Genomic DNA, 26,004 nt, shown 5'->3' with positions numbered 1-26,004 from the left:
TTGTGTAAATATATCTTATTTTATATTGGAAATTATAGCAGGATATTTTGAATATTTTCTGTAATTATCCAAATTTTAGTAATATTACGTAACATAAAAGAAATTTTTCGCGTATTGTTGTTAAATGTATAATAATATATAGTGCGAAATATATTGTCATATTATCGTTCTTGTAGCTACACATATACACATTGTAATTGTACTTCCACAATCTGCTTAGTTCCAAACCAAGAAATTATTTTTATTTGCATATTGCAAATTTACAAATGTGTGGACGTTTACAACTATTATAGTGGATCTCAAAATTATCCAGCATAATAGTTATAATTTTACACAATTTTTTACAATGCGCTTGAGATTAGAGAAGCCTCTAGGCTCATCCGCTATGATTGTTGGTCGTCGATTTAAAAAAAAGTAACGGAAAAGTAACGAAAAGTTATTTTCTCAAGTAACGGTAACTGTAACAAGTTACTTTTAAAAATCGCTAACTAGTAACGGTAACTTGTTACTTTTTCTACTCGGTAACGAGTAACTGTAACTTGTTACTTTTAAAAAGTAACTTTCCATTCCCTGTATACATGTGACCGAAAATTACAAGCATATGTCGAAGCGTTTCAAAACAAAAGATAAAGGTACGAACACAATCTCTAAAAACATTACAAAATAAAAAATTTATACTTGTGATTAAAAATTTCTTACGTCTATCACAGAGGCCGGTGGTGAAATCTAAAAATCTGAATCTAAAAATCTGAATCTGTTTATTAACAGTTCCAACATATTAACATCTTTATAATATGATGCTTGATGATAGCATTAAATTATTAAAGTACTTATCAATTTAATTCGCGATTATTAGAGTAGTTTTACTTGCGTTTATAGTCCGGAAAAAGAATTCGGCGCGCAGTTTGAAAAGACTACAATATGATATATATGCAAGTACATATATAGTGTATATTAGTAATTCAAGATTGAATTATTTAAAGCAACGAAGATCCAGCTTCGACCGTAATAGACATTTTTAATTTCTAGAATTATTTTTTAATTTATAGATTCCAATAATCTTTTATAAATTGGCAAATTTTTATTTTATTCGGATTAATTAGCAAAGATCAATGCCTTTTTTTCGGTTTCTATATCAAGAGAGATAAAAGATTCGCAAGTTTTTTTAGGATTCATAGCCTATTTCGCTTGTATAGTGAATTTGAAGGGAGAGCACGTTATTTCTTGAACCCTTCGACCTCGCGACCCTCTGGGCCTTTCTGACCCTGATCCAAACTACGGGTGCTATTGCACAGTCGCTTGGTTTCGTACATTTCTATACTCACATCTGCCTTATGTTCTCACGCTATTTTCCTTCTAGTTTAGAGTCTCCGAATAACGGCGATAAGTTTTCCCAAACAGAATAAAAAATCATGATGATATCAAAATGACGTCAAACGACTCCAAAATAATTATTAAATCATTTTTCGATCATGATAAAAAAATGATGAAATGTTATTTCAAAATTTAATTTAGATACGCACTGTTTTAAGTATTTTACAATAATTTAAACTTAAAAATTAATATCTACATATGTTAAAATTAAAAACGTAGTATACAAGTACAAAATGTTGTTAACAATATATGAACTGAATATAATTTTGCTTAATTAGAAATATTCTGATCGGTAATCTCTTTCGACAAAACATGCAAATAATGATTGTTTGTATTGACGTGTAAAGACACGTCCATTGAATTACGCAATTAAATTTTTTCACTTTAAACGGTATCAAAAGTATATAAAGGTACCATTAAGGTGCCATTACATGGGAACGTGAAACGTCGAACGTCGAGCATTGTGAGCTTACCATTCGCTAAAAACTAGTCACGTGATCAAAATTGACAAATAGCAAGCTCACGATGCTCGATGCTCGACGCTGCCATGTAAAAGTATCTTTAGCTTATAGCATTTTCGGCCCGATCGGGTTTGCACCAACCTGGGTTAACCAGTAATTTTTTTACTTCGTAGGACCTGTGAATACGACAATCGGCTAAATGAGCTTTGAGATCATTTTGACCCCAGAAGAAGTATGTGACTAGAAAGGGTTAAAGGAAGAAGATTCAATCAATCTATTTTTATTTCATATACGTGGTAACAAAAAGTTTTATCTTTCGGAAATAATAAATAAGAAAATATTATAGGTATCGCATCAAATTTGAAATAGATAATAGAAAAGATATTATTATGCAAATCATTATAAAAAATCAATAAAGAAAGAAATCAACAATTATATCTGTAAATAACTAAAATAAAAAGTCGCAATCTTTTTCTTTTGGAATTGACTTTTCAACATTCAACAGGCGTTATTAAATATATACAGAAAAAAAATGTTAACTCGTGTTTGGATAATTAAATTAAAAATAACCGGCCGAGGAAAATTATACTTTTTTCGCACACCACTATTCGTTTTTGTTTGATAATAAAAATGATAGGCAGGATTCTTTCATGGATAATTAATAAATAATAGCAATAAAGGTACTTTTATAAATTACCAGAATTATTTTTGTTATAAATGAAAGACATGTATATTAATATTAAAATATTTAATGCATACAACTAAAAATGAAATTATAAAATAAAAAATATATTTTATTTCAATTTATGATACAACATCCACGATTTTTATTCTTTGTCTCTTTTTAATCCTAAACTACAATAAAAACATTTTCGGCAAATTTTCATAAATAGTAAATAATTATTTTGAACAAGGAATAGGGAAGTGTAAAATGATACAAAAATCAATATAAATGTAACAAATAATACGTTGTTTCAAATGTTTTAATATTTAATAAATCATACATAAGATTCGGGAAACTCGAATGTTACGTCCCGTCCAGTCAGTTGTTTATACACCGAAGCGAAAGTATCGACCTGTTAAAAGATGAATAAAAATTTGAATTATATTATAATGTTAAATAAATAAAGTTCTGTGTAGAGAAAATGGACAGAAAAACACAATAAATGTACCTTATGTTCAATATTCGTTTGTTCATTTTTGTCCAAATGAACTTTGATAACTTGTGAGCCATCGAGTTTTACTCGAATTCGTTTGCCCACAATCTCTACAGGATAAACAATATCCTCCAATAAAGCGTCATATACCGAAGTTAACGTACGGCTAAAATATAAATATAGATTATACAACGTTTAGTCAGAATTCAAGATAGTGCACGTATATATATATATTGAATATTAAAATAATCGGTTTTTACAAATAAATAAAATAATAATAATACTAATCTGGAGACACTGGTAGTGTCTCGGTAATGCAATAACTATGGACGTGATAACTATGGCATGTTCCCTTTAGTTGGACTTCTTACACGGTACAGTTTTCTTTCGTTTAAAATTAATCGTGCAAAAAGTTGCACGAGTTTAAAATAAATCGTGCAAAAAGTTGCAAAAAATGAATAAAGCCAAAGTCCATTCTCTTTAGCTGAACTTATTGCACAATTTTCTCTTTTTTCCTCCCAAATCGTAAAAAGAAAAAAGAAAGATAAACTGTACAAAAAATTCAACTAATGTCCATTGTTACCAATGTAGTTTAATTTTAATTTCGGCTCAATTCATCTTTTTCTAATTCTAAGAATTAAAAAAAGATAAAGAGTAAATTGAACCAAGATTAAATAAAGTTAATCTACATTGATAAAAACAGGCATAAAAAACAGGCTTATTAATTAAATTACACTTGTCAAATTATACAAAAACAAATATTACATTTTCGTTTTCTTACCTTCTAGGGCGCTTCTGCTTGTTCTTTGTACGCGTTTTTCTCGTCGGCTTCGGTAAGATTTTACGTTCACCGACGAACATTACATGTTTGCCAGAGAACTTCTTCTCCAGCTCGCGTACTAACCTCGTTTGAATCTTTTGGAAAGCCTTCAGTTTTGGCATCGGTACGTATATGATGATCGACTGCAAAAAATACAAGCAATTCAATACAGTTTTTTTCAAGGGTATTAAACAGAAAGATACACATTAAAATACAACACAGAAACTTGCTGCAATATTGCTGCAACGTTTATAATGTTATTGCAATGTTGCTACAATATTTATGCCTATATTTATAATCAGACCTTACATTTAAGGCTTCCTTAAATTTATCTCTAGATGTTCAGTAGCCCATAAAATAATTCGTAGGATATCTGAAGATAAATTTAAGGAAGTCTTAAATATAAGATTCACTATGAATATAAGCATTAGTCTGTTTTCTGTGCCTAAACTAGTATATCCTTTTGGAATTTAAAGTGAGACAGATATAAGTTTATATTTGGTAAAACAGGTCTGTCCAATTTGAACTCTAGAGCCAAAATGCAAAGCCGTAAAAAAATTCAATGTAAGAGATCTTAAGAACTATCAACTGTTGATAAGCACTACTTAAATGCGTATCAACACTTTACAGTCTCCAAAATCTTACCCACATTGAATCTTTTTGCATCAATGGCTTTGCGTTTTGGCTCTGGAGCTCAAATTGGACAGGTGATAGAAGTAAGAGTTCTAGTACAATCTAATACAGGAATAAAAAACAGACCTATCGCTGAAATGATTCAACCGTAAGGAATGATACAAACGTAAGGAATTGAAATTTACCTTCTTATTATTTGTTTCTAATTCCTTCGCCTTGGTGATGTAAAGTTCCCTTAAATGCGACTTCAGGTCGCTGTTCATCTCCAGTTCCAGAAGAGCATTGGAAATGCTCGCTTCAAACTGATCGGGCTCCGAGCCGCCGCTTTTAATTATCTTTGCGTTAGCCGTGAACATCTGAAAGAGATTTCGAGGTTAGGACATTGTTTACAAGTACCACCCGCACGTCCGCGAGACATTCGTCGGGACGTCGAGTGACAGCGTCAACAACTCCAGCATGGATTTCGCGGAGACTCCGGGGACCGTTCTCCTGACGTGAGAATAATCGTCAATAACACGCGGCAGCGTGGCATTATGGTAAACACGAGGATTGCGGGAACCGACGAAATCCGTCATAATCACGCCTTCGACGCGCGATCTGGGAAAGATATCAATCGCCTCACGTATCACGGACTGTCACGGACTTTCTGGCGTCGCGCGACGCAAGATTTCATACATTGTTATACATAATAAGACTGCAAAGCTAAATGCTCGAAAATGCCCACCTTGTCCACCTGGCTATCACATGAAAAAGAGGCCGGGATGCAAAGATAGCTAGAACGAACCTTCGTACGTTTTTCCAGTTCACGAGTCGCTGGTATCGACATCGACTGGCCACGTGGTCGGTCCTTTCGCGCCAAGCCTTAAGACCCACTCTACAAATGTATGTTCTCTGCTTCTTTATTCTTAATTTTTACGGCCTGCCTTTTTTGCTTTTTCGTCTTTTTTCTGTTATTCTTCATTAGAAAAGTTTGTGCAATAAATGAAAGACTATTCAGAATTATTTTGGAGAAGGGACTATTTTTCGGACTGCATATTTAAAATCTTACTCCGACAGCCAATCAACATGTGTGAAATCTCGCATTAGATTTTCTAATGCGATTGTCCATCTGAATTTCAGATACGCTTTGCTCTAGGTCAGTCTAGGTAATTATGAAAGAAATATCTGTTTTCATGTGTTAGCGTTACTTTGTTGAATTTCAAATGTTTCTCTAAATTTAATCTAATTCTACGATTTTATGAAGTCTTAATGAACAGTGTTATGTTTTTCTAGTCTGCTCCAAGAATGAGACCAGAATTGTTTTAATTTTACAGTATATTTCAATCTTTGAACTTTTAAACATTAAAAAATTCGAATTATTTGTTTAATCACTGTATGGACATTATCTAATCAATATATTTTGTGTAATTATATTTAATTGTACATATAATGGACAATAGCAATAGGATGGATGCAGCAAATAGTCTGCATGATTTTTCAAATACAGGTATAATCTGTGATAACTGAATGACAAAGTTTGAATGTACACTCAGAGAAAAATATAGTTTTGACAACTCCTAAATTAACAAATCTAATAATTTAAGTACTTGCAACTAGTTTTACGAAGTAATAAGAATTAAAGTAGTACTGAATACTATATTTTTATAATACTATACTGTATTTTTATAGTATTTTTATTATACTACTAGTAAAAATACTAGTAGTACTACTTTGTTTCTTATCACTTTTTAAAACTAGTTGCAAGTATTTAAATTTTAGCATTGTACTAGTTGCCGCAACTATTTTTTTCCCCTCAATGGAATAATATTTATTTACAATAATTGTTTTCTTATTAAAGTAGCACTAGTGGAAAGAAATACTATGCCACAAGGCATATCGTTGGTTGATCCAGCCGCTGTAGCAAAATCAAGTAAGCAGGATTTAATGGCACTGGTTACGGAAATTGAAAAGGTAATATATGATATCTGCGTAATATTTATAATCAAATTAAATTATTTATAATTTAATTATAATGGTTTTGTTATATATATATTTACTTATTTATTTATTTCTTTTTATATAGGCAGATAACTGTGTAAGAGCTAATGCATGTAACAAGTTACAAGTGATCGCAGAGCAGATTAGATTTCTGCAAAGACAGGCCGAGGGTATTTTGTTGGAAGCGGAACGAAACGCTAAGCTGCATCATGTACCTTGCAATTTTGTGAAGCAACCTGGTCACATCTATCATTTGTATCAACGAGAATCAGGACAGCGTTACTTTTCCATGCTTAGCCCAGAAGTAAATATCTTTGTATCATTAAATATTTTTGTAAAATTTTGTCTAACTTTTCTTATTGTATTTGTAGGAATGGGGTAGTTCAGCTCCCTCACACAATTATATGGGTTCGTTTAGATTAGAACAAGATCGTTCGTGGACTCCACTGTCTCAATTGCAGGTGAAGAACGACGAATTGAAATTGATTGGAAAATTCTTACCTTCCGATACAACTGCGAATACCTTTTTACAATCTGTCATGTTAAGTACTAGCACGTAACGTAATTAACAAATTTATATTATTGAGTGATGAAAAATGCAAATAAGAAAAGTAGCATATTGCTAGAAAAAAATTTGACATCTAAGTTATATCAGTCTGATAAATTAAGGGTCTTTGTTATAATTCAACGAGCAAATTTATTTCATGATGTAATGTCGAGCTATTTATAGTTCCTATTTGTAAATATACATACATACAAATATACTTCTGCAGGTATATAGAATAGATGATTATATAGATATCTGTTTTATATAATTAGAAATTATATACATAATTTTTTGAAGTTATGTATATAATTATATACACATTATCGCGTCAAAACGATATCTATTTTTTATACAAGAATAAATTGTACACTAATACTTTAACTCCAATGTAATCGGTTGTGCAATTAATTAACGAATGTCTTTCTCTATAATATGCATATGTAATATAATTCTATGGCTGATTGTTATTTTTTACTCATAATGATCTTTAGATGACTGTCAAAAGATCAATATGATTTTTGGAATTGTTTTCTATTTTATGTGGCATATATATCATTACATTTCTATAGGCAGTAAATAGATTTGTGTTTAGGTTGACTTTTACTCTAAAATATTTGGAATATGACTTCAATGAGCAAAATGAATACATCTCAGTGCAGCTCACGATTAAAAGCTTCGTGAGTACAGCTGAATATTTATGTAAAAGAAGATCTATTTTTCTTCTATAGAACACTTTTCGCAAAATTTCTGCGAAATGTAATATATTAAAAATATTTTTATAATTTTCAAATAATAAAATACCATTTTACTGAAGAAACGACATTAATGTACAAAGTTTAAGGATCAACGAACATTTAATGTTTTACCCTTTATGTAAAATTAAACCTCTAAAAATGGACAAATCTATACCAAAGTAACACGTCAATCATTGACGGGAACTGCGACGACTGGTTTTTGGTTTCGATGTTGAATCTGTATGTCAAGTAGTATTCACTTTGTGTGCTGAAACATACAAATAATATATCGGCAAATCGTTAAATACAAATTTATTTGTAACAGACAAGCGAACTCTTACACGAGATTGGTATCCTAAGAGGTGCATCATCCTGTATAACGCATTCATGCGTATGAGTATGGAAGAGATACTGTACCAAAAGTTGCTTATCTTCTCCCACACATGGATCATAAAATCCAGGTAGTTGGCTCTGCAATAACATACGATTTCATGTTGACTTACAAATATTTCAATTTTCACTTTATATATACTTTGGTTTATAAGAAATTATAGAGATTAAAGTTTTAACAATCGGTGACAGAATGAAATGAGGTAATTGTAATTTTGGGAAAAATAAATACTAGTTAGCTATAAGAGATTGACCAGTCATAGTCGATTACTCTCTTCACATTCGACTGTGATTGGTCAATTTCTTAAAGCTTACAGGTTATTACCTCAATTATAGGAATCTTCTCTGCATATCAAATCTTATTTATGCAAAAAATAAAATGTTAAATTTTATATGTAGGAAGATTTTGACAAAAATAAGAAATAAGATTTAAATGAAATAAAGAGTCTTGACGTAAGAGATGAGTTTATAAGAGCGCACCTTAGATGCCTTATGAAGAATCAGTTTGGAATCCTTGACTAAACATTGCAAAGGAATCGTTACGTCTATCATTTCGTCTCTGTGTCCGCTTTCGTCCGTGGCAGCTCGATCTTGTGGATAAACGAATCGACCGTACAACGCTTTGGTAATGATTAATCCTTTCTTGGATTCCTCCTCGGCTCTTATCCTGCTGACGGTTTCCTTCATTAGTTCAGTGGCCGCTTTGGCTTCCCTTTGTTTCTCTAACATTCTGGATTTGTTCATCTCTTTCTGTTTCTCTTTCTCGCGCTCTGTCCGTTCTTTCACGACGGGATCGATTATGAGCTTCTTAATAACCGTCCAAGTGATTATGGGTGCTACAGTGGCATAAAAGACCGGAGCTGGAAGAACTTCGTCACACAGATGGATAGGGAACGTGTACGCCTGTGAGGCGCGACTCAATCTAAGTTTTAACGTGACGCCAGTTGGAACGCCGATGCGTACAGCCGCCGAGACCGAGCTATGCTTGGAGACCTTCTTTTCCGCGCCGTATTCGAGAAACGCACCAAATGTTCCGGCTCTATAAATTATATAGAACAAATTATACATAATTATTAAATTTGTTGATAATAGGATAAAGTAACGTTGACAGTACTAACTTGACACTACCACGAAGTTTAAGTTGCTTCTCTTCCATTTTGTAAGTATAGTTAAGGCTGACGAAAGAATGTAGAAGTCCGAAATGTATAGAAAACGCCGTGTAGGATTGAGACGTGTCTCTCACAATCATTGTGCTCATAGCGTCTTGAATGCCAGCTCTGTACGTAAGGTATCCTACCGTGTGTTTATCCAATTGCATCGCAAGAGCTATAAATATAACAATTTTGTTCAAGATATCCTTCCATACATAAAACAAATATGTGAATATAAGAGACTAAGAATTACATGGTTACAATTATATTACGAAAACCGCAAGTAAACGTACTCCCAACGTAGCCAGCTTTCACGCCGTGCGACGTAAACTGCAGTATTGTTGCCCCGTCACAAAACAATCGTTTCGTTAACGTGCGAAATGCTTTGAGGGAAAACGTTGGACCATTGCCTGCCCCGACCTCAACTTCGACCCAACCCTTTGAAGATACCAGCCTTTTCGCTGAGACATTGATGGACCCGGAACCCGTACCGTTTTGGGTTCCGAGTTGACCGGACATAGTCACGGTATCTCTCAGGGTCAGAGGCGCTTCAATAGATTGTGCGAACGACATCCCGCTGACTTCGATGCATGAAAACAGTCCACTGCTGAAACTAGGTCCATAACTTTTTAATCAAGGATTATAATTATTGATTTGTTAAAATTTAGTAATACTGCTTAATAATAAAATTTCATTTTTAAGCAATCTCTTTACTGTGTTTTATCATAATAATATCAATGTTTTAATTGTAATAATTTAGACTGATCGATCTTACCCATTGCTGTAATCTTCATCATATTTACTGAAAAGATCGGTGGCATTGATGTTTACCGTTACAGTTCCTTTGGGATTGGTGTGCTGCTGCAGTCGTCTCTCCTCTCTCTCCCTCGCCAGTCTCTCGTATTCCTCGCGAATTTCTTGAGGTGTTTTTGTACGCTGTACTATTTCCCATCCTTCTGTCTCCAATCCACGGATTCCCAGCGAATCGTAAATCGCCCTTTGATGTGGATCGTTTAACACTACAATACCAAGCATTTTACATTCAAGATTCAAATTTAAACAAATAAACCAATATAATGTACGCATAATTTTAATGCTCTAAGATTAAGAATTCATATTGCAAATAAAGGCAATTAAACATTTTATTTTATAACTTGCTATAGTAATAATAACAGAATAACAAAAATAATTGCAGGAATATCAGTTACATAAAATAAATTCTAAATCAATATTCTTCTGATTCTACAAACATGCATATATTAAATATATTGTAATATACCTTCATAAGCTTTCTTCGTGCGATTAAAAAGAATCTCAGCTTCCTTTTTAAGCGTTGGATCCACATGCTTATCTGGATGGTAGAGTCTACTAAGTCTGCGATATGCATTGCTGATATCCTCAGGACTAGCCTGGAACATTGGAGGCAATCATTACAGCAGAGACTATCAGATTGCATCATAAATAAAAGGTAGCTTTTATGAAAGAAAAGATAAAAAGGGACAGATTTAAAATGACATCCACTCGTTTGTAATGCAAAGATCAAACAAATTAGCGTTCTGCAACGAAAAATTGTGTTGCAGAATGAATAATATGTTAAGAACGAGCGACTGGCGAGGCAGTATCAACGTCGCGTTTTCCAATTAATTTATCCGTGATTTCTCGCGTCGGTCGCGAGGAAACGGATCCTCTGGAGCATCGTTACGTCAGCGTGACGAAGACGAAGGTGTCACGTGGAAGGTATACGAGACTCGATTTCTACTCTCTTGGGAAACCGGGCGAATTGCATACGGAACGGATTGTCGAGGCGTTCTCACGTTTCTCGAGATGTTCAGGAAAGTGTAGTAGTCGTCCTCGATCGTGGTCTCCTGGTCGGTCTCGTCGTCCATTGTAAAAGCCGCGAATTTCGCACGCGCACTCCGACGAGTCTCCGGTGAGCTCGGGCAACCCGTTTTTCACCGTTCCTTTCCCAGCTTTTTATAGGTTATCGTGCAAAGGGGACAACACGGGCCGGTAGGAAGTGCGGTTTCCCCCGAACGCTACTAGATGGAGCCCGTTGTTCGAAATTGGAGGGAGAGACCGGAGCGAGAGAGATCGGGAGTCGGGAGGTTAATCGTCGAGCATTGTCGAGCGAGAAAAACTGAGAAGATGTGATTACCCGTAGACAAGCTCTTCGTTATTAAATCACTCGCGAAGTGTCATTGCTGGGCTAAATGCGGGACATGGTGAGCGAACATTGCTAGCGAAATTTTCCTTGGTTTTGCCACGTATTGGATTTCACAAATAAATAACATCTACTTTGAAAGTATTTTTTAAGTATTTATTCAGCCTTATAAGGTGTCATATAAGTAGAATTAGTAAAAGCGTGAAAGTTGTCTGTTAAATAAGTGTAAGTGTAACATATACTACTTGGTGCAAAGAAGTATAGGAGCTGTATATACATTTGTAGATATATTTAATATATTTAATGTCATATGTTTATGATATAAAATATTTGATTATAAATTTATCTGTAAATTATAATTTATATATTATTTGAATATTATAAATATCTTTTTATATTAATATAAATAATTATTCAATTTAGATGACACAATCATAAATGTTTCATGTAAATTGAATAATTATAATTACCTTAACATGATGTACAGATAAGTAAATGTGTGGAATTTATTTTCATGGATAGATTGCTTGTTGAGGATCAAAGTAACACGATGCCTGGAAAAATAAAGGTGAAGATACTGGCAGGTCGCAATCTGCCAGTGATGGACCGTTCTGGTGACACGACAGACGCTTACGTAGAATTAAAATTTGGCAATATAACTTATAAGACAGACGTGTGCCGAAAGTCCCTGAATCCGCAATGGAACTCGGAATGGTATAGATTTGAAGTTGACGATGCAGAGCTGCAAGACGAACCGTTGCAAATTAGATTAATGGACCATGACACATATTCTGCCAATGATGCGATAGGCAAAGTTTACATAAATCTGAATCCATTGTTGTTGCCTGGTGTGCTGCCTTCTGTAAAAAATATTTGGACCCTGGAGGCAGCTATGAACACTGCTGGTTCTCAAGGTGATATATAATATACTATAAGAGATACACTTATACATTTTACATATTTTTCAAATGTTTTCTCTTTGCCTTGCATATTTTTTATAGGGTCAGTTATGACTGGATGGATACCTGTATTTGATACAATGCATGGCATACGTGGCGAAGTTAATATTATCATTAAAGTAGAGCTATTCTCTGATTTCAACAAGTTCAGACAGTCGTCCTGTGGAGTACAATTTTTTTACTGTAAGTATATTTAATTTTTGCAACATAGTGATAGTTTCAAGAGAAAAATAAATATTATGTAGGATACTTCATTTTATATAATATACCTAATTTCATTTTTTATTGAATTGTTATTTTTCCAAATTTAATATTTATGTTACTTAAGTATAAGTTTACCATAAGAAATGTTTTAAAATCTGCGATAAATATTTTAAACATATTTTAGCACCTAATATACCATATGGATATCATGCTCAAATGATACATGGATTTGTTGAAGAACTTGTAGTTAGTGACGATCCGGAATACAAATGGATTGATAAAATAAGAACACCTAGAGCATCGAACGAGGCACGGCAGACTCTATTTTTTAAATTGAGCGGAGAGGTTCAAAGAAAGATTGGATTAAAAGCATTGGATCTTGGTGGAAATGCTGTGATTGGGTAAATTTTATTTTTCTAGAAAAACTTTCAATTATTTTTATTATTTCGTTATAACACTCAAGTAAAAATTAAATTGGTTTAAGACATTTTTTAGTATCTAAAAATATATGCTTGCTATTTTATTTTATAATTCGATATTTGGCATCAGGTATTTGCAAAACTTCGATCTGGAAGGCGAATCCGGTATCGTTGCCAGAGGTATAGGCACTGCAGTAACGCTTGTAAAACTGCATGATGTTCTCGGTTTTCCTTGCGACAGCATTAATATTGAGGAGTGAGTATTTCTATTACATATCCAGTTATGAATTACCGGGCAGTCCTTGTTCAAATATAATTCGATCATAAATGATAAACGATAAATTATTGCGCAATTCCGTCTGGCATCGTACAGGCCAATTAAATAGGTGTCGCCAACTCACATAATCTACGATAAAGTTGGCGCTCACAAACAAGCTATTTCAAGAATTTCGTACAAGGAAATATAGCTATTTTACGGCTGAGACCTTCTATTTCCGTGGTTGAAAATAATGTGCAGCAGATAGATATGGACGATCCGAATTTATTGGACGAATTAATTTTATCTGCAATTAAATGCTGATTATCTTTTATTTAGGTTCTCATTACTTCGATATTACGAATAGATCAAATCAAATTGCTTATCATTGTTAATAAAACGTTGATATCTGAATTGGCAATCAATTGACATTGAAATATTTTCTTAATTCTATATCTACTAATTTGATCTAATCTTTTTTACGTGATATAGAATCAGCTTCACATTTTACAATTTCTTTAAAGCACCTGGTTTTATGTTCAATTGTTGAAGAAGAAATTATTGTACTGTTTATTTTTCTCATAAAATAGTTCCTGAATTATACTCTTTTCTGATCGCTTAAATTAAATCGTCCATTCATTATTTTTAATTATATTATACTTTTTTAGGAAGTACACGAATTAATTGATACTTTTCTTCTTGTTCCCTACCCTCATGCGTTTGCATAGGATCACATTTGCGCTTTCCTCACGCACGATAGCGCGAACGGAACGTTATTCTGACAACAGCGCGCCGTTCATCCCCATTTCAATTCCCGCTTCGTATCCCATTCGTAGAAACAGAAATCTCCCGTTTTACATGCAGTCGACGTCGTCTCTAACGCGCCTGGAACGCGGTGCAAAGGCTCCTGGATATTTTGCTGGAGCGCGAAGGAAACATGTCAAGCGTATTCCCTTTTTACGATCCAATACGTCAAGCATGGTGAGTCTAAGGATAACCGCGTCCAGTTCGGATGTCATTCCGTCTCCGGAAATTAGCCGCAGTTTAATCGATGAGACGGTGAGGTCTATACGCACTATGTTAACGCCGGAGGACGCGAAGAAGGAATCGCCGAAAGATCGTCTCTCCAAGCAAATCAAACACCTGCGTAGCAAATTTGACTCGGTCGGCGAAGAGAATCACTCTGCCGCGAAGTCCGATTCTGAAACCAATACGATCAGCTCGTTCGCCATGAATCCCGAGAAGGACAGAAGTCTTAAAGAAACCAAGACCGGTGGGATAATGGCCGCGTTACTGATTGGATCTATACATAACATGCCTCTGGAAAATATAAAAAATACTGACCCTATTTCAGTTTTTCCCAGCGAAGAACAACCTAACGAAGAGGTAAAGAAAGAGACACGTTGTAAAGAAAATCCTCATGAAAATGTGAATAGCAACATCGAGAGCGAAGAGCAGAAACAGGATGTCGCGTCCTTGATCGATGAAACGGAGACGTCCTCCTTCGATGACGGTAATTCTACAGATGACGAATTGTCGGAGGACACCACAAGCTACAATATCTTGGACGATTCGAGATACTCGATTGACAGAGACTCCGACAAAGCGGAGGACTCGTCGAGCCTCCAGGAGAGAATTCCCATCACGCACTCCAGCGCGGAAAGCTGCACAGATTCTACCCTGCAGATGGAATCGATGAATCGTTCGCCATCAAGTTCAAACTTAGCGAGCACGGAAGACATCGTACGAAACGATACGATCCCTATAATCACCGTAGACACTCAAGACAGCATAGACTCGGACACGTCGATTGATGCGTCCGGGTTCTCGAATAGCGAAAGTCAGCTCGATATTACAAATTCATATGTTCTAACCGAGGCCAATATCTTTACTTCAAAATTATCTCATTCGTCTGATAATCAAGAGATCGATGACTTAAGACAAGTGTCCGACACTTCTGAAAACGAGCATAAGAAAAATTTAGAAATAGAGAATGATAAGCGGCATAGCAGTGTTATATCCAGATCAGTTTCCGAGACACGTCGTGTTTATTTGACGAAACATGAACGAGATTCATCGACGCGGCTTAAGTCTCCTTCTTGCACTGAAGGATCGGAAGATCACATGAACGCAGACAAGGAGAAGAACGATCTGGCTATCAGTTTATCGCATGTAACGACATGGACCAGCTTGTTGAACGAAGAAGCTCGCGCGATGGCGACCATCGAGAAACGGAGAAGCATGCATGATTTGATCAAGCTGATCGACACGAAGATGATGGTATCCACGTGTCACAGCAAAAGAAATGTATCGTTGAGGAGCAAGAAGAGAAAGCTCGAGAGGAAGGTTTCCCGCAAGAACTCAAGAAAATCGAGGAATTGGTTTGACAGGTTTCCTTCCCGCGGCGCATCCACGAGGAGACGTTCGTCGCCAGACGTCGACAGACATCACAAGAAGGACGTTTTTCTTCGCGTTCCTCGCGTTCGCTCGATCTCTGAACGCCTTTCCTCAGGTCAGCATCCGATTTCCCATGCCACCTCTCGTTCCTGCGGCTCCTCTCTCGTTAGTTTAACCGACCGCACGCGCGTATCTCCATCTCCTGCGTTTCACCGTCCGCATGACGGTTCATCCGGAACCTCGGGAAAGTCGCCGAGGTGCGGCCGCAGGAAACCCGACGAGGTATCCGCGGTGTCTGTTAGTTGCGCCTGTAATCTAGAAAAAACATCATGTCATATTGATTGCGCTATGCCCACTAACAATGCTAATATGACTTACAACTCGCGTGTGTCCCATCCTTCTCCCGATCTTAGGCAGCAAGACGAGACGTCGGTCAGTCCGCCCTGTCCGCTTCCGGCCGTTCCCACGATGGCTCCGAAAATATCCCAGTCACCGGCGACCAGAACGCTCGCCAACGTGCCGCTTCATCGGAGATCAAGTGATTCCGATCTGAGCGTTACTCCTAAAGGTATATTGAGTTATTATTCCTTTTAGCAAAGAATGAGATAAATTTACGTAGAAATTGCACTACGATTATTGCATATCACAAAATTAAAAGATTCTTTCTTATTAGAACTTTAGTTATAAAGATTTGATTAAAAAGGGAGAGAAAGGGGTGAAAAGTTTCGTGTCTCAGGTAGCTCTCTTGGCAGTGACAATTAAACATTTGTTTCTTTTAATCTCTATTTTAATTTTTGTTTTATGAAAGACAAATTGTAGTCTATAAATAAAATCATGTATATATATTGCTGATGTTTGGGATTTAGATGTTTAGGATTTAGTTAGAACTTCAGTTATAAAGATTTGATTAAAAAGGGAGAGAAAAGGGTTAAAAGTTTCCATTCGTGTCTCAGGTAACTCTCTCGGCAGCGACAGATCGATAGCAGGACCTCTAAGGACACCGACTGCGGTCGTCAGACCTATGAATCAAGACACGTTGGAAATGTTAGAATACCCATTTATTACTATGCAACATTATCCACCTGGCTTCATATTACATATAGGTAATTAAATTTATTAGGTACATAAAGCGTTTTGAAGACTACTTCTTCAATGCGAGACACCATATTTGGTCCTTTACAATGATAAATAAGTCTAGTTGATTCACTTAACAAATATAAAAGTTTGTGTAAATTAAACATAATAATAACGAACTGAATTATATGCATGATGGAATAGGTGGTCTAGTGAGCTCGAAGTCGGTAAAATTACTCGAGAGGATAAGTAATCTGGAGGAGCCGGAGGGCCGTGATTCGTGGTGGACTGAAATTAGAATGGAAGTTAGATCGCACGCGAGAGCGTTAGCTTGCAACGTTGTTATAGGTTACAAGGAAGAAACCAGTATATGGTAAGAGCTTTATATTTGTTGCATGTCTTACTACCATAAGACACAATTTTTTTTAAATAAAAACAATAGTTTCTCGTAAAATAATAAATAGTAAATCCTCCCCCCCCCCCCAGGTCAATACATTAAACAAGTTATAGTTAGATGTAAAAAAAATATTATTTATTATTCACAAATTATAATTTTCCGACGATAAATTTCAACGGTACGTTTCGGCTACTACTTAGTCCTCATCATCCGCAGAAATACATAATTACCTCATATATCTAATTACATTAACATATTATGATTAAATTTAATGTATTCACCTGGGTTTACTATTTATTATTTTTGTATAAGTTATACGAGCGAAAAGAATTGATTTATTTTGTAATAAGTTTCACGTAAGCTTTTAATTCTTTCTGGTATCTCTTTGTATCAACAACGTGCATTTTTTTTTTTACAGTGACGACGTATGTGTGCTGAGTGCTTCCGGTACCGCGGCAGTCATAAATTTTCATAATTCCGGTCAAGATTCGGACGGTGTCGTTCTGAATAAACTTCAGCAAGGTGGTGTACCCGCGGCTGCCGTGGATTCGGAAAAGAGCCAGCAAAAGTCCGTAGCGATGAAGGCGGAAAGAGTCGACGGCGACGTATCCGTCGTGACTCACTCGGAACGGCAAAATGGGAAAATGTGCAAACATTCTTCCGAGAGCAACGATCACGAGGGCTCCTGCGGCCAGTCTCAATTGCGATGCAACTTGTGCCATCTCCCTTATAGCGAGGGTAGCGTGCCATTTAGAGTCAATGTATCAAAATGTGCCATATGCAAACGTGCCAAAGTCCCAGATGTGATGTTCACTACTATAGAAGTGCCCGCAAATATACCGATGACTGGAAGGGGCTGCTTCATTCAAGCGACTGTGTGCAAAAGCAAAAAGGATCTGCGGGGCGAACTGAACGCGAAGGAGATATCCGATTGCCTGCCATTCTTGGAATACGAGCTACATAGTTTATTGTTGAATAAGCTCAAGATCAAAGGCATGAATGCGGTCTTCGGTCTCAGGTTGCAGGTTTCCGTGGGCGAACGACTTGTAATTGGAATGGCGGTAGGCACCGCAATTTATTTGACGGCTCTGCCGCCACCCACCATCCCGCAAATAGCGTCTGGAAATTCGTGGCACAACGAGGAGCAGTTGGGGGAAATGCAAAAGTCTATCGTAGAAACGGTGAAGAAGAATAGAGAGTTTTATCGTCTAAAACCTATCGGAGTCAACGTATGTGGGACTTAGCACCGTTTTCATTTCAGAGAATATCATCCTAGAGTTTGATCGTTAATTATAATCGTGACGCGATTGTAGGAAGTCGAAAATGGACGCATTCCGAGTACTTCTGATACAGACGAATCAGACGAGGATCTGCCGGAACTCGATCTTGGATTGGGTACTCGCGATGCATGTGTCTTGGAAGTGGATGACATCGAGGATATGGACCGGATATCGTCATTAATGGACAACAGACCACCTGATGATTTCCACGTCGTTAACACACAAACCATACCTGGCCTCGAAGATTTAGAAATTGTCAGGAATTTACAAATGTTCACGCAAATCTCAAGGGCTAAAATTCCTATGGGACAATTCGCGTCGATGCCATCGAAATATTTTGCTAGATTACTTCAGGTACGATTTTTCATCTCTAAAATATTTCGTAGAAAACGTTTTCACTTTGGAGCACATTTATTCGCGTATATTTACTTGTAATTGAAAATGTGCTTCGCGAAAAGGAAGTATTTTCATTTTAGTAAAATGTTTGTTACTTTATTTTAGTCTTTATATTTTAAATTAAGACGGATGGTTCCATGTGCGCTATGCGATATGCAGTTTAAAGTAGCATTACCCGAACAAGACGAGATACAACTAACCGTTGTTGGTATGGCACTTGGCTTAGGAGAACCTTTGAATACGAATAAATATAAAAGGAAAATTGTGTGTCGTTCCTTGAGTAAGGATCAAGTGAGAAAATCAGGTATTTTGTGAAATAGTTTTGTTTACAAATTATTTTTCTATTTTTATCGGGAATTATTATCGGATTTTATATTACAATTTATGATTATGCCATCGTTAATGTATATTTTAAGGGAAAAATTAATTCTTTTATTTTTTTTTATTTCTTATACCAGATGACAGTGATATGATATTCAGCTTAGACGAGGATCATTTAGAGAACAATGTTATATCCGACAATGCAACACGTACTTGTGCGGGAAATCCCACATTAAGTAGTACCCCTGTACAAAAGCCAAGACCACGTTATTGTGTACACACACACACACACACACACACACACACACACACACACACACACACACATATATATATATATATATATAAATATACTTAGTATTTGTACTGTTATCATGTGTTATCATTTTCTCTCAACTTCTGCCTTTAAATTTATGATAAATGTTGAGCATGAATAATATGAGGACTTTTTTCATATCTTAATTCATTATAGGTGCCTTTAAAAGGAAGATATGGCGTGGATATAACGCCTTTATCTTATCTACCAGGTGGAAGAATAGAGAGATATCAAGGCAATTTAAATTTCTTTTTTATTCGCGAAAGTACATCGATACGGGAGGTAAATTTTGTAGAATCCATAGTAATTATTCTCGACGAAATGTTATAAAATATAACGGTAACAATTCTGATGATGTTATAGAATGGTGGATTGAGTGGTTTTACTCACAGTTTCGTAATGGAAGTTTTGGCAATTGTTCGCGCGCACATTACAGCATTAGGTGGTAACGCCATGGTAGCATTCTTTATGACGCAGTGCGTGCTTCTTCACAGCCCTCACAAAAATCAAGTTAGTAAAAATATATTATTTAACGTGAAAGCACATTCCCATGCTGGTTGCATATTTTATAAAAAATATATTTCTAGGGTCAATGTCTCATTAACGTGGGTGGCGACGTTGTAACAGTATCTTATTATGCGGATGAGAAACACAGCGCTGTCTCAAATTGCTGACCCCAACCTCCACATTCAGCGCCGCCATGAACAACTATTTAACACAACGGCAATTAATGATGTGATTAAATAAATGTGACTAAATTCGCCAATATTAATTCTATTATAGAATCGTATATTATCGGTTCCGTGAAATTTTTACTGCATTGCACAATGCCTAATCTCAAAATGTTTCTTCGTAACAATCGATATTGTTATTTATTACTAATTTATTGTACAAAAGTAAAGACCCAATACTTATATTTAAAATATTTTCTTTATGAATTAATACGATAGACGTAATGAGATACGACAAAAGATATATAATCTATCAGCTTGTTATAGATTTAAAATATCTTACATATTTAATATCTATTGTATGACTAAATATTTAGATGGCTTAATATTTATTAGTTCTAATGACTAAACATAATTATATATACATATATACATGTGTCTCCAGAGGGATATCTTGCCTTATGAAATAGTCCAATGTATAGGATGTTACTAATTTTCCCAGTTGTATGATACTTTTCAATTTTTTGTAATAATTTAATAATTACTTAATTATACCACAAAGTAATCCGTTATTGATGGTGACAATCGGAAAGCTAATAATTCTCTACACATAAAAAGTTTAAACTAATAATATTTTAACTATATAGAACTTTGTAGAAATATATAAATTGTGCCGATTGTACTATAAATGACAGACTACTTCATAAATATAGGACTATAGAATATTAATCTGTAGAATGCACAATTTTCGAAAGTTTTTCTAAAAAGCTTTTTCAAAAATATCTAAAAACTTTAAGAAAAACATAAGATTAAATTTGGTTTAAAAAAAAAAGTAGAATTCTCTTAAAGGCTGCAGGCCGTAAAACGAAGCAGTTTATCTTTTTCGGAAATAAATATAGTTTTGGTAACTAGGTGCCTTCAAAAACTGTGTAAAAAGAATTTCGTGTATAGAATATATTCTACTTAATACAAGATATTGCTAACAGACTTAGTGGTAACCGCAGATCTCAAATTTGGTTCCTCGAAATCTATGAAATTAATAAAACGGCAAGATTGTCACCTTAAAAAATTAAATACAAAATAATCCGTGCGCTTAGATTGTTAATACTTTGTGTCTTTGGTTGTGTTAATATTTAAAAAAAATATCAATACGAATGATGAAAAATTTATAAGAAATTATTAATTTAAAGACAGATGATGCTACGTTTGATAATAAACGAGTGGCCGATATTGAAATGATAAAGCTTATTTGATATTTTTAATTCTTTTAATTATATATTAATCACGTTCTGTAAAAATACGTATTGCTAATTATCATTCTTCCACTGTAAAATTAACGAAAGAATAAAAAATGATAATTATGAAATTATTTGAATACGTATTCAAGAATGAGTTATATAAGAATGTTATTTATTGCGATTGTACTCGAACAAAACTTGCATTCTTTACTCGAATAACATTATATAACCAAACATGTTGAATTATGATATAAAAATGTTGTATTTTACTATTTAAGTATTGAGATAAAGATTTCTATATCTAATATCTAATACTATTTGAAAACATAATAATTTATAAATTGTATATTGTATTTATCTCATTTACCTGATCAGCCATAACTACCCAACTGTGAAGCAAAATATCCATTCGGATGATCAAACTCTAGTCAAATTCTCATTGTTTTCTCGGTTATCACTATTTAATTGTTTAAAAATATTGTGACTTTTCTTGCGTTATATTTTTTTTCTTTAATGAACAAACTGTTGTTAAACACATTAAAACGTAAAGAGGGGTAATATAATAACAAAGGAGAAAGCAGTGTTATGTCCAATTTAGTAGATAGTATAAAAATCTGTTTTCAATAATTAATTGGATAAGCTAACAGAAACTTTTGAAATGGGTCTGTCACCTGGAGATCCGTATTCTTATGCAAGACCAGGTATTTTAATTATTTAATTACATAAAAATTCAAAATTTAAAATTTATTTCCTTTCTCTTTTATTGAAATAAATAGTACACTAAGAATCTTCCAATTATCATCCAAGTAACACACAGCATCTATAAAGCATTAAAAGCGCTTAAAAAAGTATATTAGCGTTTTTTTAGCGCTTTATAGGCGCTGCTGTTCTACTTTGTATTTTATTATGTCTGAAAGATGCAACTGTTGCATGTATCTCCAGATCTTTAAAAATTATCCACAATTTTTTAATTTGTATCACTACTTTTACTATGACTTTCTGCGTGTCTTCTTAAATGCTCAAATTACACGTTAAAATAGCATAATACTCAAAATGTTACCAGCATAAAAATAATATACGTATCTAAAATTATGTTTTTAATTGCAATTATTGTTTGTAGTTATATTTATAATTTTATCCACGCTAAACATTCGAATATCTTAAAAAATGTCTTTAACTTTGTAATTATTAGAATAATCTGCTGTTGTAATTCACATTAACTTCGAATTATTTGTGGATTTTACGACTATGAAAAGAAAACAGATATATATAACGAAATAGTAAGTATTTACTTTCTATTGTTTTGTGATTACGACCATTTTGGTTTATCTTTAATATAATATATTGAGCAATTAGATTTTAGATAACTATAAACTCGCCATATTGAGCGTCACATATTTTCACACCGGAAGAAGTTTAGAATATGACATTGGACATTGTGGTAAATTTGGAAGTAAATTCACCATTAAATACCACTACTTGATGAAGAAAACACAAATAAAATAGATATTTATTAGTAAATATAGAAAGCTTTTAGAAATTTAAAATACCGCATATTTCATAAATTATTGATACCAATATTTGATAATATAAAGATATTTTATTTTCAGTAATGAAATTCAGATTAAATATGAAACAAGTAAAAATTCTCCTGCGTTGTATTGGCTAAGGCCTGATCAAACTTCCGATGGCATATATTCTTTATTATTAATTACTAACAGCAAGGTGAATAATAAATGAACAATGAATTCTTCTATATTATATTCATAATTCTACATTTTTAGTTTACATATGCTAGAGCTATATTTCCCTGCCAGAATACATCATTTGTCAAATATTCTACTGAGGTAAGAATTTAAATATATTCAAATGTGTTTTTTTAAATTTAAATATATCTTTTTATAAACAGAATTTCTATTGTTATTATTATTAATAAAAATAATGAAACGATAACGATAGAAAATGTTACTTATTGAATAAAATGTAAGCATACAAAAATATATTTATTTAATCTATATATATAATATTTAATATATAGAGGAGATGATAGTATTACGGCCCCCCCCTTTACATTTTATATAATAACTTGATTAATAATCAAAATTTAAATTTAAAACTTAACGATTACATTTTTTACATATTTATTACACATGTATAGTTTTACGTAATAAATGTTTCGTAACTTTGAGTTTAGAACTGATTGAACAACACTTTGGCTGCGGGCCACTTGACGCTACAAACGCTTCGAAGCGTTTGAGCGACCAATCAGAACAAAGAATTTTACGAATTGACTAATCAAAGAACGCTTCGAAGCGTTTGTAGCGTCAACTGGATCGCAGCCTTTGACGAACGTAATCGTTAAGTTTTAAATTTAAATTTTTACGTTTAGTATTACATCCAAGCTCTGCACGCAAGGAACTAAGGAGATAAACGTAGCGTGAACTGGATTTTTTACCGGTTTCGTCGCGTCCAAGTTCTGACTCTATAAACTAAACAAAAACATAAAATTCTCCGCTTCCTAGAACAGCAAGCCCGCGTTAAAGGGCAGTTATATGCAGAGTACTACTCAAGCCCCGCTGTTAATCCTTGGTATCATAAGAAGTCGCTTAAAAGAGACGAAATTGTTACGATTAATCGAATAAGATCCAATCACTACATCCTCCAATAAAAAGTCCCGAGAAAAAATATTTTATATATAAATTTATATATACCCAGATAGCAAAATGTCTGCAGTTTTCTAGCAGACTGTCAGTAGATTCGAGCAGAAAATGACGGCAGTCTGCCATCAACTGCGTCCACATTAGGCTTGTGTTCTGTTAACATCACTTGTCGACATAATGTGAAGGCAAATTGTTGGCAGAAACTGAGTAGATCCTGCCGACATTATCTGACGCTAGACTGTCAGCAAAAACGACGCGGATCCTGGGTATCAATCATGAAACTTTATCCCTAGGATGGAAAGTGAAAAGCGAAAATTTTAATCATTGAAGTTAAATGGAGAAATTTTTCACTTTTCACTTTTCATCCTAGGAAAAAAGTTTCATGACTGATATCCTGCTCTGACACGACCTGACAGCAGATTGTCGACAGAAATTGATAATTGATAATTTATTGTCGACAGATTGTCCCAGAATCTACTGGGTTTCTATCAACAATCTGCTGTCAAATCGTGTCAGAGCAGGATTTGCGTCGTTTCTGCTGATAGATTAGTGCTAGGTGATGTCGTCAGGATCTGCTTGGTTTCTGTAGACAATATACTATCAGATTTTATACCACAAATCTGCTCTGTTTCTTTTTCCAATCTGTCATTTACTTCTGCTTGTAGATTCTGTTACGTTTTTTCTAGCAGTCTGTCAACATTATTATGTACATCTAATTCTGAAACAATTCTGTTGTTATTTTGTTGGTATAATCGTACACAATGTGTAGCACACATTTAAAAAATCTGCTTTCTACAGACTTGGCTATCTGAGTAATTGTATATAAATATATAATTATATATTTATATACAATTATATAAAATTATATATATATGTATTTAGATATATAATTTTACTTAATATATATTATATATTATATCTAAAATATTTTTTCCCGAGGTCTCTCATAACAAGTTCCCTGAATTCAACATTTTTCCATGACTGGTCAATCCTAGGGTATGGTCAACGCGATGTTGCAAACGCTTTGAAGCGTTTTTTAATTGATCAGTTTGTAAAATTCTTTCTTCTAATTGGTCCATCAAACGGTTAGTTCAAAGCATTTGAAGCGAGACTTTGACCACAGTCCTAGACAGCCTCACATTTCCCTCTCTTATACCATCGCTACATGGGATACTGGCCGTATCGCGGCGCGCCGCTGCGGGAGCCATTAACGAGGAAGAAGAAGCTTTGGACCGCTGGGCTGGAGGAAGGAGCAATGCGAACATTGGCTGCGTTCAGCAGAGAAAGTAGCTTTGCAACTGTTGTAAAATTCTTGAATATATGATTGGTTTATACATTTAAATCCAATGAGGAGCTACGGGCAAGACCAATCATATATTGAAGAATTTTACAACAGTTGCAAAGCTGCTTTCTCTGCCGAACGCAGCCAATGTTCGCATTGCTCCTTCCCCCAATCCAGCGGTCCAAAGCTTCTTCCTCGTTAATAAAGAACGTTTACTTTGCAACTGTTGGAAATTTGCTTCGGGCTGATTGGATTATGCTTTTAGATCAAGAGGAATGATCCTATCTTAGGACCATTGTCGTGTCTCCAAGAGATGGCAATAAGTCGTACGTCATACGCCAAAGCTTGTGCGTTACTTACATCTACAACTTAAGTCTCTAATGCCCGTTCCCATCAATGTAGATTAACTTTAATCTCGATTTAACTTACTCTTCGTTTTTTTTCTAATTCTAAAGATTAGAAAAAGACGAAGAGTAAGTTGAACCGAGATTAAAGTTAATCTACGTTGGTGGAAATGGGAATAAGTAAGTGTTACGACAATTCTTGTGCTCAGACCCGTTTTAATTTTAAATTGTTATTACAATATTAATCAAGTTATTATATATAAAATTATATATAATTATGTATAAATGGACATATTTTGTATATAATTACATATAAAGTTATATACATATAAATATATATAATTATATACAATTATATAAAATTATATATAATTTTATGTAATTT

The 26,004-nt window shown here is 34.3% G+C and overlaps 4 protein-coding genes across 8 annotated transcripts; 2 read left to right on the top strand and 2 right to left on the bottom strand.

Moving 5' to 3' along the window:
* Positions 1–2,804: 2,804 nt before the first annotated feature.
* LOC108770904 (40S ribosomal protein S7) lies at positions 2,805–5,286 on the bottom strand. The gene is made up of 5 exons (XM_018522661.1): positions 5,170–5,286; positions 4,631–4,801; positions 3,774–3,955; positions 3,008–3,158; positions 2,805–2,911 (listed from the first exon to the last, which is right to left on the bottom strand). Exons 1-5 carry the CDS (start codon positions 5,269–5,271, stop codon positions 2,834–2,836), a joined length of 684 nt encoding a protein of 227 aa, XP_018378163.1. The 5' UTR covers positions 5,272–5,286; the 3' UTR covers positions 2,805–2,833.
* Positions 5,287–5,830: 544 nt separating this feature from the next.
* LOC108770905 (uncharacterized protein C1orf50 homolog) lies at positions 5,831–7,137 on the top strand. Of its 2 annotated transcripts, none has more exons than XM_018522663.1 (4): positions 5,831–5,931; positions 6,286–6,395; positions 6,508–6,726; positions 6,794–7,137. In XM_018522663.1, the coding sequence occupies exons 1-4, from the start codon at positions 5,874–5,876 to the stop codon at positions 6,980–6,982; spliced, it is 576 nt and encodes a 191-aa protein (XP_018378165.1). In that variant the 5' UTR covers positions 5,831–5,873; the 3' UTR covers positions 6,983–7,137. The 2 variants fall into 2 exon arrangements, with proteins under 2 accessions (XP_018378165.1, XP_018378164.1); XM_018522662.1 differs by having other exon boundaries at positions 6,283–6,395.
* A 683-nt stretch (positions 7,138–7,820) lies between these two features.
* Positions 7,821–11,215, bottom strand: LOC108770917 (dnaJ homolog subfamily C member 11). 3 transcript variants are annotated; one of them, XM_018522678.1, is made up of 8 exons: positions 11,059–11,215; positions 10,524–10,653; positions 10,020–10,263; positions 9,538–9,857; positions 9,212–9,419; positions 8,574–9,132; positions 8,045–8,174; positions 7,821–7,971 (listed from the first exon to the last, which is right to left on the bottom strand). In XM_018522678.1, exons 1-8 carry the CDS (start codon positions 11,128–11,130, stop codon positions 7,949–7,951), a joined length of 1,686 nt encoding a protein of 561 aa, XP_018378180.1. In that variant the 5' UTR covers positions 11,131–11,215; the 3' UTR covers positions 7,821–7,948. The 3 variants fall into 3 exon arrangements, with proteins under 3 accessions (XP_018378180.1, XP_018378181.1, XP_018378182.1); XM_018522679.1 differs by having other exon boundaries at positions 9,538–9,851; XM_018522680.1 differs by having other exon boundaries at positions 9,538–9,848.
* Positions 11,216–11,314: 99 nt separating this feature from the next.
* On the top strand, positions 11,315–20,326 carry LOC108771040 (C2 domain-containing protein 5). Of its 2 annotated transcripts, XM_018522915.1 has the most exons (15): positions 11,315–11,466; positions 11,928–12,319; positions 12,407–12,547; positions 12,753–12,969; positions 13,118–13,243; positions 13,972–16,208; positions 16,594–16,743; positions 16,919–17,087; positions 17,530–18,340; positions 18,425–18,745; positions 18,893–19,091; positions 19,246–19,424; positions 19,581–19,706; positions 19,788–19,934; positions 20,012–20,326. In XM_018522915.1, the coding sequence occupies exons 2-15, from the start codon at positions 11,956–11,958 to the stop codon at positions 20,096–20,098; spliced, it is 5,274 nt and encodes a 1,757-aa protein (XP_018378417.1). In that variant the 5' UTR covers positions 11,315–11,466; positions 11,928–11,955; the 3' UTR covers positions 20,099–20,326. The 2 variants fall into 2 exon arrangements, with proteins under 2 accessions (XP_018378417.1, XP_018378416.1); XM_018522914.1 differs by lacking the exons at positions 19,246–19,424; positions 19,581–19,706; positions 19,788–19,934; positions 20,012–20,326 and having other exon boundaries at positions 18,913–19,026.
* The last annotated feature ends 5,678 nt before the right edge of the window (positions 20,327–26,004 follow it).

This window comes from Trachymyrmex cornetzi, unplaced genomic scaffold, assembly GCF_001594075.2.
Source record: "Trachymyrmex cornetzi isolate Tcor2-1 unplaced genomic scaffold, Tcor1.1 scaffold138, whole genome shotgun sequence".
In the NCBI taxonomy this organism is placed as follows: domain Eukaryota; kingdom Metazoa; phylum Arthropoda; class Insecta; order Hymenoptera; family Formicidae; genus Trachymyrmex; species Trachymyrmex cornetzi.
The sequence above is the reverse complement of the archived record's forward strand: the minus strand, read 5'-3'. Positions and strand labels throughout refer to the sequence as shown.